This window comes from Ursus maritimus, unplaced genomic scaffold (genome assembly GCF_017311325.1).
Source record: "Ursus maritimus isolate PB19 unplaced genomic scaffold, ASM1731132v1 scaffold_5, whole genome shotgun sequence".
Classification (NCBI taxonomy): Eukaryota; Metazoa; Chordata; class Mammalia; order Carnivora; family Ursidae; genus Ursus; species Ursus maritimus.
In genome coordinates, this window is record NW_024426663.1 from 34,857,741 (window position 1) to 34,869,663 (window position 11,923).

The following is an 11,923-nucleotide window of genomic DNA, read 5'->3' on the forward strand; positions in this document are numbered from 1 at the left end:
CTCCCACTCCCCCTGCTGTGTTCCCTCTCTCGCTGGCTGTCACACAAATAAATAAAATCTTTAAAAAAAAAAAAAAAAGGTTGAGGATGGTAGGGGATGTTTCTTGTGGGAGGATTTAGGGAGTTAGGGCTGGAATAGGTGATCAGAAAGGGAGAAGTGTAGGAACAAAAGGGTGAGGGTCAGGGCAGTGAGGGATATCCTAGGAGTCCCGTGGAGACCACGTATACAGAATAAAAGGGCACGGTAACCTTACAATCTAAAAATACTGTGTCAGCGAAGTATTCCATTGTTTGTAAAGGGCCAGAATTATTTTAGCTTTGCGGGCTACTGATGATCGTCTGGTCACATATTTTTTAAACTTTTAAAAATGTAAAAAAGAGCTCTGAGGCTGTGTAGTTTCAGGCCATACTTTGCTGGCCCTTGCTTTACAGTGGAAGCCCATGGCAGAAGCTTTGCAGAGATTATTTATGGGGAGTTCTGTTGTTTTTAAAAATACCAGTGTTAGGGACGCCTGGGTGGCTCAGTTGGTTAAGTGTCTGCCTTCGGCTCAGGTCATGATCCTGGGGTCCTGGGACTGAGCCCCACATCAGGCTCTCTGCTCAGCCGGGAGCCTGCTTCTTCCCCTGCTTGTCCATTCTCTGTCTCTGACAAATCTTAAATATTTTTTTTAATCTTTTTATTTGACAGAGAGAAGCAGGCTCCCCACTGAGCAGGTAGCCTGGCGTGGGATTGATCCCAGGACCCCGGGAGAATGACCTGAGCCGAAGGCAGATGCTTAACAACTGAGCCACCCAGGTGCCCCTAAAATACCGTTTTTAATAGTACACACACGGTAGAGAATTCAGTACAAAAGATGCCAGAGAAAAAAAGAGTCAAACCTCTCCTCCTATCCCCTGGCTGTTCTGGTCCCTTCCTTACAATCAACCAACTACCCTGTTTCTTGTATTTCATGAAGACTTTTTTATAAACATGCATGTGCATATATCCTGTTAGTCAGTTTTAAACATAACTAGGTTCTTTTTGGTTTAAGTCTGAATTATTAAATTTAATAAGTAATAGTTGTATCCATTATCAAGCTATTGCTTCTCATGTCCAAATCCAGCCATCATGGCTGCCCTCTCCGCAGTCATAGATCCGGACTCTCTAAAGACCTGTCCCGTCAGCAGACAGTGTAAAGCTCGGTCACTAGAGGGTAGTGGTGAGACACCACTTCTTTTCCCCACAAGGCACTTCTCTTCCCGCTTGCAGTGTGCTCTTCTAGCAGCTCCCTACCACGTGGTTTTTCTAGCACCTGCTCTCGGCAGCACACAGCACCTCGCCGGCTTGGCTTCCTCTGGTAGCCCCAAGGTATGTTCTCAGCGAGCTTACCACTCTTGGGCTGCATTTCCACAGCTTCAACCGACCGCCATGGCTGTGCCGTCTCCACTGAGTTCTGAATCGTAGAAATTCTGTTTTGTCCTTTGTGCTGATAAAGTAAGTGTTGAATCAAAAGCCTCTGTACTAAGAGCTTTTTTTCCTTAAAGCTTACTTGTGCTTCACACTGGCATAACTATTACACCAGAATGCATATACCAGACAGATCCTACAAGTATTAAGGAGTATCTCTTGGACCACAAAAGATTCATCTGGCCCCTGTGTTTAAGTCTTGTTTCACCTAGGTAGAAAGTGGATTCAGTCTTGAAATTCATCATTTTATATATAACTTGAATACTTCCTCCATATTGTGGCTTTAGGACAGATCAGTGCACCTCACTCCACTCCCATGGCTGTTTTCGATCGTCCTTACCTCGGTTAACCTGAAAACCGGAAGCTGATCCTGGATAATGGAGGATTAGCTGTAGAAACTTGATTGAAGGGCTGATCTTTTAGTTGGGGAGGACCATTCAGGAACTGCAAAGGTAACAGTAATCTGTTTAAGTTCACTGATGGCAATTTGTGGGGTTTTTTTTTAACATGCCTTATAAGTATCCTTTTGTGTGTAATGTTTAGTAAAATGTTTTGGAGAGTTAGGTTTTTAGAATTGACAAAAATTCTTGATTCAGCGGTTTTCAGCTAATTCTTCTGTAGCTAAATGTTGTATTTCTGAACGACTGGAGAGAACGGCAGCATCCATTTCCCGTAAGTGCGTGCTGCGATTGAGGACATCTTTCTTTCAGGGCAGCGAGCCGGGTGATGCCTTCTGCATCCAGGAGACAACCTAACATGCTAAGTAGCATGAGGCTTGGCCCTCGCCATACACTGACTCAGAGACTGACTTAATGTTTGTAGCCTGAGCAGACACATTTAGTGAAATGCCTGAAAATAGCTCTTTCAAGTGTGGCATGTTGTCCAGTGCTTGAAAGAAATTTCTGGATCCTTCCTCTGTAATCTTGTGATTGAAAGATTTAAGGTCTCAAGTTTCTGGTAACCTCCACTGGTTGCTACCTTGGCTATAAAAGCCAGGAGTTTGCAAAAACAGAATCATGAGGACTTCATTTCAATAGTGACAGGTTAGGTTATTTGTAACAACCTCCCTCCCACAACCACCACCACCACTGAAAGTGGAAAATGCCCAGTATTTTTTAAATTATCTCCTTAGAAGTCCCAAACCACTAACAACTTAATAAAGAACTATCTGGCTGAAACCCAAGGGAAAAGCAGAAACCCGAGTAGTAAAGTTAAGACTTGGTTCTCATTCTACTTAATGTATTATTTACTTAACTTGTATATGACAGCCACCTCCTCGGCCCCTGGATCTTGCTTCTGTCCCCCTCAGCCTTCCTGCCCATCCCCCGGGGACGTGCTGCCTCCAAAGGAAGGAAAGAGAAGGGAGAGCAAGACATCCAGGTGATCCTTAAGCAGGCTAATGTTTAAGAAGCACTACTGCTGTAACTCTGTACCTCCACTGAGTCCTCTTGTATTTCCTGTGTTGGGGGGGGGTGTGCAAAATGGAGGTGCTTCTGTTCTTGCCCCACATCACTAAACCAAGACTTAGTTTGAGCTCTCCCAGAAATGGAATATTCAAGTCAGCCAAGCAGGAATTGCCAGATCGGCTCTAGTTAGGTCATCTGCCCAACAGACTCTGCAATCCCCCCTAAAGGAAGATAACTTTACACTAACCAACCCACCTGCTTTTTTGCCTCCTGTAACTTTCTTGTTCCTGCTCCCATATACCTGCAAAAAAAGTCTTTGATTTTAGACAGCTTCTCTGAGCTCCTATATCCTTCCTTCATTGGATGCTGCCTGATTCGAATCCATTTTTGTCCAAATGAGCTCTCAAATCTTTTAATATGCCTTTTATTTTTTATTAACACCTATTAGAATTCTTCCATAGTACACCTTCCTTTTGTAATCATAAAAAAAACTGAAGTATTTAGGCAATTTCGAGTTACCATGTTGCTAATTCTGAGTTCTTAACGTACTAAGTTCTCTTGACCTTAGAAGATAAGTTTTACCTAGGGGCGCCTGAGTGACTCAGTCGGTTAAGCATCTCCCTTCGGCTCAGGTCATGATCTCAGGGTCCTGGAATCAGGCTCCATGTCGGGCTCTCTGCTCAGCAGGAGCCTGCTTCTCCCTCTCCCTGCTGCTCCCCCTGCTTGTGCTGTTAAATAAATAAAATCGTTAAAAAAAATTTTTTTTACCTATATCCCAAAAACCTTTGAAGTAGCAGGGATTCAGTATGTTCAGAGTGGGTCCCTGACAATGAAATCACCTCATGCTGTAATGACCAAATATGTATTCTAAGAAGTAAGTCGCTCTGAGAGCGCTGCTTTCAGTGAGATCAAGTGAGATCAGGCATTTGGAGGGTCAAAGCTGAGCAGCACGGCCCCTTCCTCCAAATGAGTAAGGGCAGCTAATACCTATTGTGACTTGTAGTTAACACGAAATAGAAGGATTTTTAGGGGAAGAATTAAAAGTAAAAGGCACGATTTTGTAAACATACCAAATGTTTCAGGTGTTTCTTTATCTGGAAAGTGTTGGTATTCAAGATTTAGTATCTTCAGGGAAATAAAATTTGGCAAAACAATGACTGTAAAAGGGAAAACAGTTATGTCAGCTACATCTTTTTTTCCTCCAAATTTTTATTTAAATTCTAGTTAGTCAGCTCCATCTTTTATACCAACATATGTATTTAAAGAGTATTGTTAAAGTGACAAAAATTAATACAATTCCGATTTAATTAATTACTATGTGTAAATAACAAATCTTAGCTCAGGAAAGAATTCTGATTAATACAAATATTTAAACTTCCAGAAACAAATACACCTAATTTGGAAATTCATTTAATATCAGATCTATTGGGGCGCCTAGGTGGCTCAGTCAGTTAAGAGTCTGCTTTCAGCTTAGGTCTTGATACCAGGGTCCTGGGATCGAGCCTTGCACTGGGCTCCCTGCTTGGTGGGAGGCCTGCTTCTCCCTCTGCCACTCCCCCTGCTTATGCACTCTCTCTAATGAATAAAATCTTTAAGAAAATGAGATCTATTTTAATATTTTTATTCTTTGACATCAATTGCCTATTTAAAATGACTGCATATAGATGCATCTTAAACCAAAATTTTGTGTTTGTAGCTCTTACCAGGTGGGATAAGCCTAAAAAATGGCCCATAAAAATGAATTTGAGTTTCTTGCAGGAAGCAAGTGCAGTCATGAGAGATTCAAAATCGGAAAGAAATTATACTGCAGATGAAAAATATGAAGATCTGGAGAATTCTGAATTAATTTCACTGTAAAATATCAAACACTTCAGAAATTAGAGAAATTCCAAATTTGTCAGAATTAGCCATGTAATTATCATGTTTCAACAATACAGAGTTAAAGCACTGTGACGTAACGATCCAAGAATTGGGCCACTCTGGGCTCACAGGATCAGGTTCTGCGACTGACGAGTGAGCTGCGTGAACTTGGACACTCTCCAGGGATGTTTTCTCTTTTATAAAGTAAGAGCGTAGACTCAGTACGGTCTCTAGGTTTGCACAAAGTGTTTACAGGAATTATATACAAAGAAACATAAAAGCAATGACAAAACTGAAGCAAAGCCTAAATTTGATGTAAAAATTACTGACGGGACACCTGGGTGGCCCGGTCAGTTAAGCGTCTGCCTTTGGCTCAGGTCATGATCCCAGGGTCCATGGGATCAAGTCAAGTCCCACATCGGCTCCCTGCTCAGCGGGGAGTCTGCTTCTCCCTCTGCGTCCGCCCGCCGCCCCCCCCCATGCTTGCTTGCTTGCACGCTTGCTGTCTCTTGCAAAAATAAAATCTTTACTGATAAATACAAGAAAACTACCACTTCCACAGTTGACTTCAGAGAACTGCATTGCATGCAACTCTGCTGTCACTTCCACAGAGATTTACACTGCCTCAGTCTTTAGGGCTCAGCCTTCACTAAACTAAGGAACTGAGGACACTGAAGTGCTTTTGTTCAGTGATGTGTTGAGGAAAGATGGCTGCACAAGTTGTTCATCAACCAGTAGGACAGGCTGGTGTGGAAAGAGGAAGTGCTTTCAGCTGCCACCAGTCAGATTTCCTTCCCCCTGATCTGCAAGATCTGAATGTTGACATTTGAAAGCAACTTAAAACCAAATTAAAAGCATTCTCCAAAATAGTTTGGAGAGACAGTATCCCAGTGATTAAGAGCTCACACTCAGTAGTCAGAACTCCTGTGTTGGAATCCCAGGTTTACCATCTCCTAGCTCCTTTGACCTCCCACAAATTACATCTCTTCATACTTCATTTTCCCCAGCTGTAAGGTCATAGTACCTTACCTTACAGAACGGGTATGAAGATGAAATGAGTTAATATTTGTAAAATGCTTAGAACAATGCCTAGCATATAGGAAGGGCTCATTAAGTTCAAACAGCTGTTTTCTTAAATGAGGAAGAGTGCTATTCCCACAATTCACTATGGATTGAGGCTGCAACCTGAGATCCACGTAAGCTTTAGCTCTTCATTATTGGCCAGAGTTTTTCCCAATTATGTAAAAACAGGCAAATCAGAGTGCCATCCTTACCCAGTTTAGAAGGACCACACTCAGCTGAAATTCAAACCAATTTCTTCATATGGTGGAGATTGAGGAATTCTTCAGGAAGGGCTGAAAAGAACACTTTGCCTAGCATCCAGATCCACAGAGAGTTCTCTCAGGCATAGGAACTTGTCCACATTAGCAAAGAGTATCTAGAAAGCAGCACACAGTCTCCCATTATTAATCTAAGGAGTTGCAAATGGAAAATTTGAAACTCTCATTTTTGAGTCATCAATCTATTTTCCTATTTTCAAATGAAAAGCTTCCACATATCCTATGACATTCTTTTTTTCTTAGAAAGCACACAGATGAAGACCGTGCCTTTTGCAGCATCTACTGGTTACGTGCTCTGTGGGAAGCCCTGTGTACTCCAGAGTCACAGAAATAAGACCTCTTCTCAACAAATGCTCAGACAACTGAATTTCCACATGTCAAAGAATGAAGTTGGACTGCTACCTCCCACCACCATACACACAATTAACTCAAAATGGAAATAACCACAAGAAAAGATAAGGGTCAATCTTCATAACCTTGCCATTTGACAGTGTAATTCTCAGACATGTTCCCAAAAACACTAGCAGAAAAAAGAAATTGGACTTCATTAAAAGTCAGAAATTCTCTGCATCGAAGGACATTACTGAGACAGTGAAAAGAGTAACCACAGAATAGGAGAAAACATTTTCAAACATGTCCACTAAGGATTTAATAACCAGAACATACAAAGACTCCTACAACTCAAGACAAAAAGATAATACAATTAAAAAATGGGCAAGGACTTGGGGCGCCTGGGTGGCTCAGTCGGTTAAGGGTCCAACTCTTAGTTTCAGCTAGATCATGACCTCATGGTTGTGGGATCAAGCCCCTCCTGCGGTCCTAGGGCTCCGCGCTCAGCAGGGAGTCTGCTTGAGATTCTCTCTCTCTCCCTCTGTCCCCCTGTTCATGCTTACTCTAAATAAATAAAATCTTAAAAAAAAAAAAAAGTTCTGACACAGACTATGCAAGGTGAGACAAGCCAGACATAAAAAGACAAAATATTGTCTGATGCCACTTATGAAATACCTAAAATGGACAAATTGATTAAAAAAATAGATGTTACCAGTGACTGGGGAGAGGAAGCAGACAGTAGGTACAGAGTTGCCATTTGAGATGATGAAAAGGTTCTGGAAATGGATGGTCATGATGGGTGCACAGCACTAAATGTACTTAAGGCCACTGAAATGCACACTGAGAAAGTTAAAATTTAAGAGTTACGAATATTTTACAATAAAAATGGTGCTTTAAAAAGTAAATTTTTTTCTAAATCTGAGGGTATCTACCCACAAGTCCTAATAACATTCGGTGACCCTGAGCAAGTTACATACAAAGCAGAACACGTCTAGGCATACAACAAACTGCAGAAAACCAAAGCCATACTGTTACAGCAAATTTTTTTTTAAAACTGCAAATAGCATTTATAGAAGTATCTAAAGTACCCAGAAATAAATTTAATGCAAGATATATGAAGTCTACACTGAAAACTCTCCAGCATTGCTTAGAGAAGTCAAAGGGGACACAAATAAATGAGAGATTAGGGTAATTCTCAAGCATCATGTTAACATGGAGTTTATTCTTGTAAGTAATTTGTTTCTGTTTATTAAGAGCCTTCATGGGTTCATGTTTTACTTTTATCTGAGTTGTTTGAAAACCATTCTATTATTCAGAGGCCTTCCACTAATTCATACTGCTGACAAAAATAAATTAAGTCAAGGGTTATCTTCTGTCTATTCATTAGCCAGCATTTACGGTCTCATGCTTTCGGAAGTTTTCATCCACCTAAAACTAAAAGTGAGGGATGCCTGGTGCTTCAGTCGGTTAAGCATCTGCCTTTGGTTCAGGTCATGATCTCAGGGTCCTGGGATCGAGCCTCACACTGGGTTCCCTGCTCAGCGGGGAGCCTGTTTTTTCCTCTCCCTCTGCCACTCCCCCCGCTTGTGCTCTCTTGCTGACAAATTTTTCAAAAACTGCATTCCAGGGGCGCCTGGGTGGCTCAGTAGTTAAGTGTCTGCCTTCGGCTCGGGTCATGATCCCAGGGTCCCGGGATCGAGCCCCGCATTGGGCTCCCTGCTCTGCTGGGAGCCTGCTTCTTCCTCTCCCACTCCCCCTGCTTGTGTTCCCTCTCTCGCTGGCTCTCTGTCCAATAAATAAATAAAATCTTTAAAAAAAACAACTGCATTCCATATAGGTCTTGAAAACAGCCACAATATCAATGGATTGGTTGAAAGGATACTAAAACCAATTAGCCCAGACTGCTGGTACAAAGAGAGGAGTTTTGTGAATTCCCTGCAAATTTTGGTTCCTTCTAAAGTAAATCATAAACTTCAGCAGACCAGTCATGCTGTCTGAAAAGAGCTTCCGTAATAAACACACAGTACTCTAGAAGGGAAGCACTTTGGTCTCCAGCTTCCTATCTAGCTATCAGTGGATATCCCTGACTCTGTACGTACAGTAAACAATAAATGTCCTTGACGGATGCTTTTTTTTTTTAATTAGTTTTTCTATGACTTGGAATAGAGCACATTTCTTTGTCATCATCCCAAAGGAAAACACCTGATTCTTTACCTGCCGGATGCCCTTCGTCAGGCCCATTTCCTTACCACACCCCTCTTTCTTCGGGAGCTGGTGACAAAGAATGTTGGCCAGCCCCTGGTCCAGTCTGGTGGAACTAAGGGAGAGACAGAAGACCAGCTGGGACCTATTTAACAAGGGACAGCAGCCCGATGCCCTTAGAAGAGCTGTTTTCTTCAGGAGGACTGCCTTTTCACTACCTGCTTCCCCCCTCCACACACATGACAGAGTTCTGGTTGGTAAAGACCTCGGGTAACACACAGGTTCTTCCACAGGACTGCTGATGTGTTCTCACACAACCCAGCAAGCAGTCGCTGGCTAGACAGGAAGAGACCTCAAGCCAACACACGTTGCTGGACACTGGCACTGCTGTAGGCTTCTCAGTCGCTCACTCAGACTGTTGGCCTCCTGAAGCCACTGGGCGTCCCCAGGGCCACAGCCGTAGACAGAAGAAGGCACAGCTGCAAATATTTACTCTCTCTTTGCAAACCCTCTACAAACAGATGTACACGTGCACATAATCCCACAGGCCACTTCAACATCCTTACCTGCCACCAGAGCACGAACTGTGGCCGAATCTTCCAAGACAGCTTCCACTTGCAGTTGCCTTTGAAAACAAAATCCTGTTAAATCAAAATTCATGTAAGAGGGTGTGGCAGCATGTTGCAGTTGGGGCCCAAACACCTTCTAAACAAGCCCACCCTCAAATGTTTATGCCAGGTGAAGGGAGGAATGCTACAAACAGGAAACAATTCATAATCTGCAAATATCCACAAATATCTCCCAGGTGGTACACATACAACACATTCCAGGGGGGAATGGAGCAGTGATTATTCTCCAGGTAACCAGAACCACAACATCTGGAGCAAGAGCGACCCTCCAAAACATTGGGTGCAGCTTCTGACCTTAGTTATTAACATTTTAATATTACATACCCAGGATGTAGAAAGACTAGTTCTTAAAAAATAGGTTATCTACATGGGCCCCTGGGTGGCTCATCAGTGAAGTGTCTGCCTTTGGCTCGGGTCATGATCCCGGGGTGCTAGGACAGAGCCCCGGGTCGGGCTCCCTGCTCTGTGGGTAGTCTGCTTCTCCCTCTGCCTCTCTCTCTGTCTCCCTCTTTCACACACACAAATAAATATTTTAAAAAGTTATTTACATATCCCCAAACTTTTCCTGTTTCATTTTTCAGTTCGCGAATATAGAAGGCGAATCACATGCATAGCAAGTTACTTTGTTTTCCTTTGTGCGAGGACGGACATAAAAGACAAACCACACAGCCTCAAATAAAGGGGGGTGTGTATGTCTCCAAGTGAGGATGTTTCAGTTTAAAGGGGCCAACCTATTATCTGGAGTTATGATTTGAGTGGTCATTTGCTTTTATAAATAAACATCATCTCAGCCCTGAAAAAAGCCACAGAGCAAGTCAGACTTGACTGTCCTGCAAAGAAAGATCACATATGGACCCAGGCAGCCTGGCTGCTAATCAACTCTACGTCCACGAGTCTGGCCCCCAAGCAGAAGGGACTGACTGTACCTTCCTGAAGCTAGGTTTTAGGTCTTGCTTACTGTACCATCCTCATCTGTATTTACTACATGACAGGTGCTTAACAGCTATCTGTGGCATTTATTTTATTTATGATGAGCAACTCCTGTCGAAAAACCATTTTCTATCACATGACCACATACTGCTAAAATCAACAAGGAGCTGGTGTTCATTACCATTAATTCAGAAAGTTCACAATGGTTCTGACGGTCTGGAATCACTTCTGCAAAGGATTTCATATTTTGGAGAAACTGACAACTAAGCACATGGTTAAAAGTTATAAAAACAGCTGTATGCAATTAAGTGCATTTGCATTAGGTTTTCAAATATACTGTTATAGAGCTTTAATGGCAAAAATTAAGTATGAAAATGGGATGCTTGGGTGGCTCAGTCAGTTAAGCGTCTGCCCTTGGCTCAGGTCATGACCCCAGGGTCCTGGGATCAAGTCCCGCATCCGCATCGGGCTCCTTGCTCCCCACTGAGCACGGAGCCTGATATGGGGCTCGATCCCAGGCCCCCAGGAATGTGACCTGAGCCAAAGGCACACGCTTAACCAACTGAGCCACCCAGGTTCCCCAATAAATAAAAATCTTAAAAAAAAAAAAAAAAAAAAAGGAGATTGCTGAGTCTAGATAAATATAGGTCCAGGACTATAAGGTGTATGTGGGGTTTAAGTGGGCGCAAGAAAGCAAGGCCAGAGCTTGAGGGAAACCCCGACTCACCTGTGCAGAAACACCTGCCCGGCCAGAGCTGTGCCTCCTGCAGGGGAAGCAAGGGGCCAGTTCCGAAGAGAGTCCAGTCGTAGCCCGTCACCAGCAAAGATGCTGGCACGCTGGTAAGCTTGAATAAAAGGCACAGGGTGAGAGCGGCAGCAAGTATCAGTGTTCACATTACCCCTTCGTATGTACATGGAACGTGGACGTACAGCATCTGTTTCAGTGCGGTTGGAGGAGGGCTTAGGGAAGGATGGAAGGGATGATGAAGCAAGACTGACGACGTTACTTGTTGAAGCAGCGGTAGGTACACGGTGGCTACACGCTACGGTCGTACTTCTGTGTGGGCTCAAATTTTTCTACAATAAAACATTTGAAAATGATCTCTTCATCATCAGGCATCAGAATAAAACAAGACAATGCTAGAGTAGATTTCCTTTCTCCCCAAGGTATTGTCAAGATTTGAGAAAAACGAATTTTCCTCGTTCTCTCCCTAAAGAGCAGGCAGGTTCATTTTTGCCCTTTGGGGTAGCCACTCTCTGAGGTCATCTCCATCAGACTTCCCGCCTTGGGCTGGCCCTGGGGCTGGGTTCCTACCTTCTGGACACTGTGAGGGCTTGAAAACTAAACTTTTTAATTTGGTTCTGGACATTTCTTTAAGATGAAAGCTTGCTTCACTGTTTCACCTTTAATCCCAAGGATCCTGCTATTAACTCCATTTTTAATCTGAGTAGTACTCAATGTTTTGAAAAACGTGTCTCTTCCTTTGTCTCTACTCTCACACAACTATCACACAACACTGCTGAGACCCGATGTGTGAGGGTCCTACCGCCCCCCCCCCCCGCCGGAAGCTAGGTGTCCTATAATTCAACTCAGTTCTAACACTCCCCAGAGGCAGTGTCAGACCCCAGAGTTAAGGGCTCAACCCCACCAGACTGCTCCTACCCCACTTCACTTGCTAGAGTGGCTCACAGAACTCAGGGAAACACTTACCTACCAGTTCATCAGAAGGTATGATAAAGGTCACAGATGCACAGCCAGAGGGAGAGAGACACAGGCTAA

The 11,923-nt window shown here is 43.3% G+C and overlaps 1 protein-coding gene across 1 annotated transcript in view; it reads right to left on the reverse strand.

The window, feature by feature from the left end:
- Positions 1 to 807: 807 nt before the first annotated feature.
- LOC103663871 (NLR family apoptosis inhibitory protein) overlaps positions 808 to 11,923 on the reverse strand; it is a 24,154-nt gene continuing 13,038 nt past the window's right edge. Inside the window, 19 exon segments of the mRNA XM_040622692.1 lie at positions 808 to 2,117; positions 2,120 to 2,305; positions 2,308 to 2,385; positions 2,388 to 2,429; positions 3,108 to 3,153; positions 3,861 to 4,009; positions 4,556 to 4,597; positions 4,600 to 4,644; positions 4,647 to 4,703; positions 5,987 to 6,074; positions 6,076 to 6,150; positions 6,637 to 6,692; positions 8,206 to 8,812; positions 8,814 to 8,942; positions 8,944 to 8,980; positions 8,982 to 9,063; positions 9,151 to 9,209; positions 10,239 to 10,406; positions 10,871 to 11,220. Of these exon segments, the coding sequence (XP_040478626.1) occupies positions 2,068 to 2,117; positions 2,120 to 2,305; positions 2,308 to 2,385; positions 2,388 to 2,429; positions 3,108 to 3,153; positions 3,861 to 4,009; positions 4,556 to 4,597; positions 4,600 to 4,644; positions 4,647 to 4,703; positions 5,987 to 6,074; positions 6,076 to 6,150; positions 6,637 to 6,692; positions 8,206 to 8,812; positions 8,814 to 8,942; positions 8,944 to 8,980; positions 8,982 to 9,063; positions 9,151 to 9,209; positions 10,239 to 10,406; positions 10,871 to 11,220 (2,346 nt within the window). The 3' untranslated portion in view covers positions 808 to 2,067.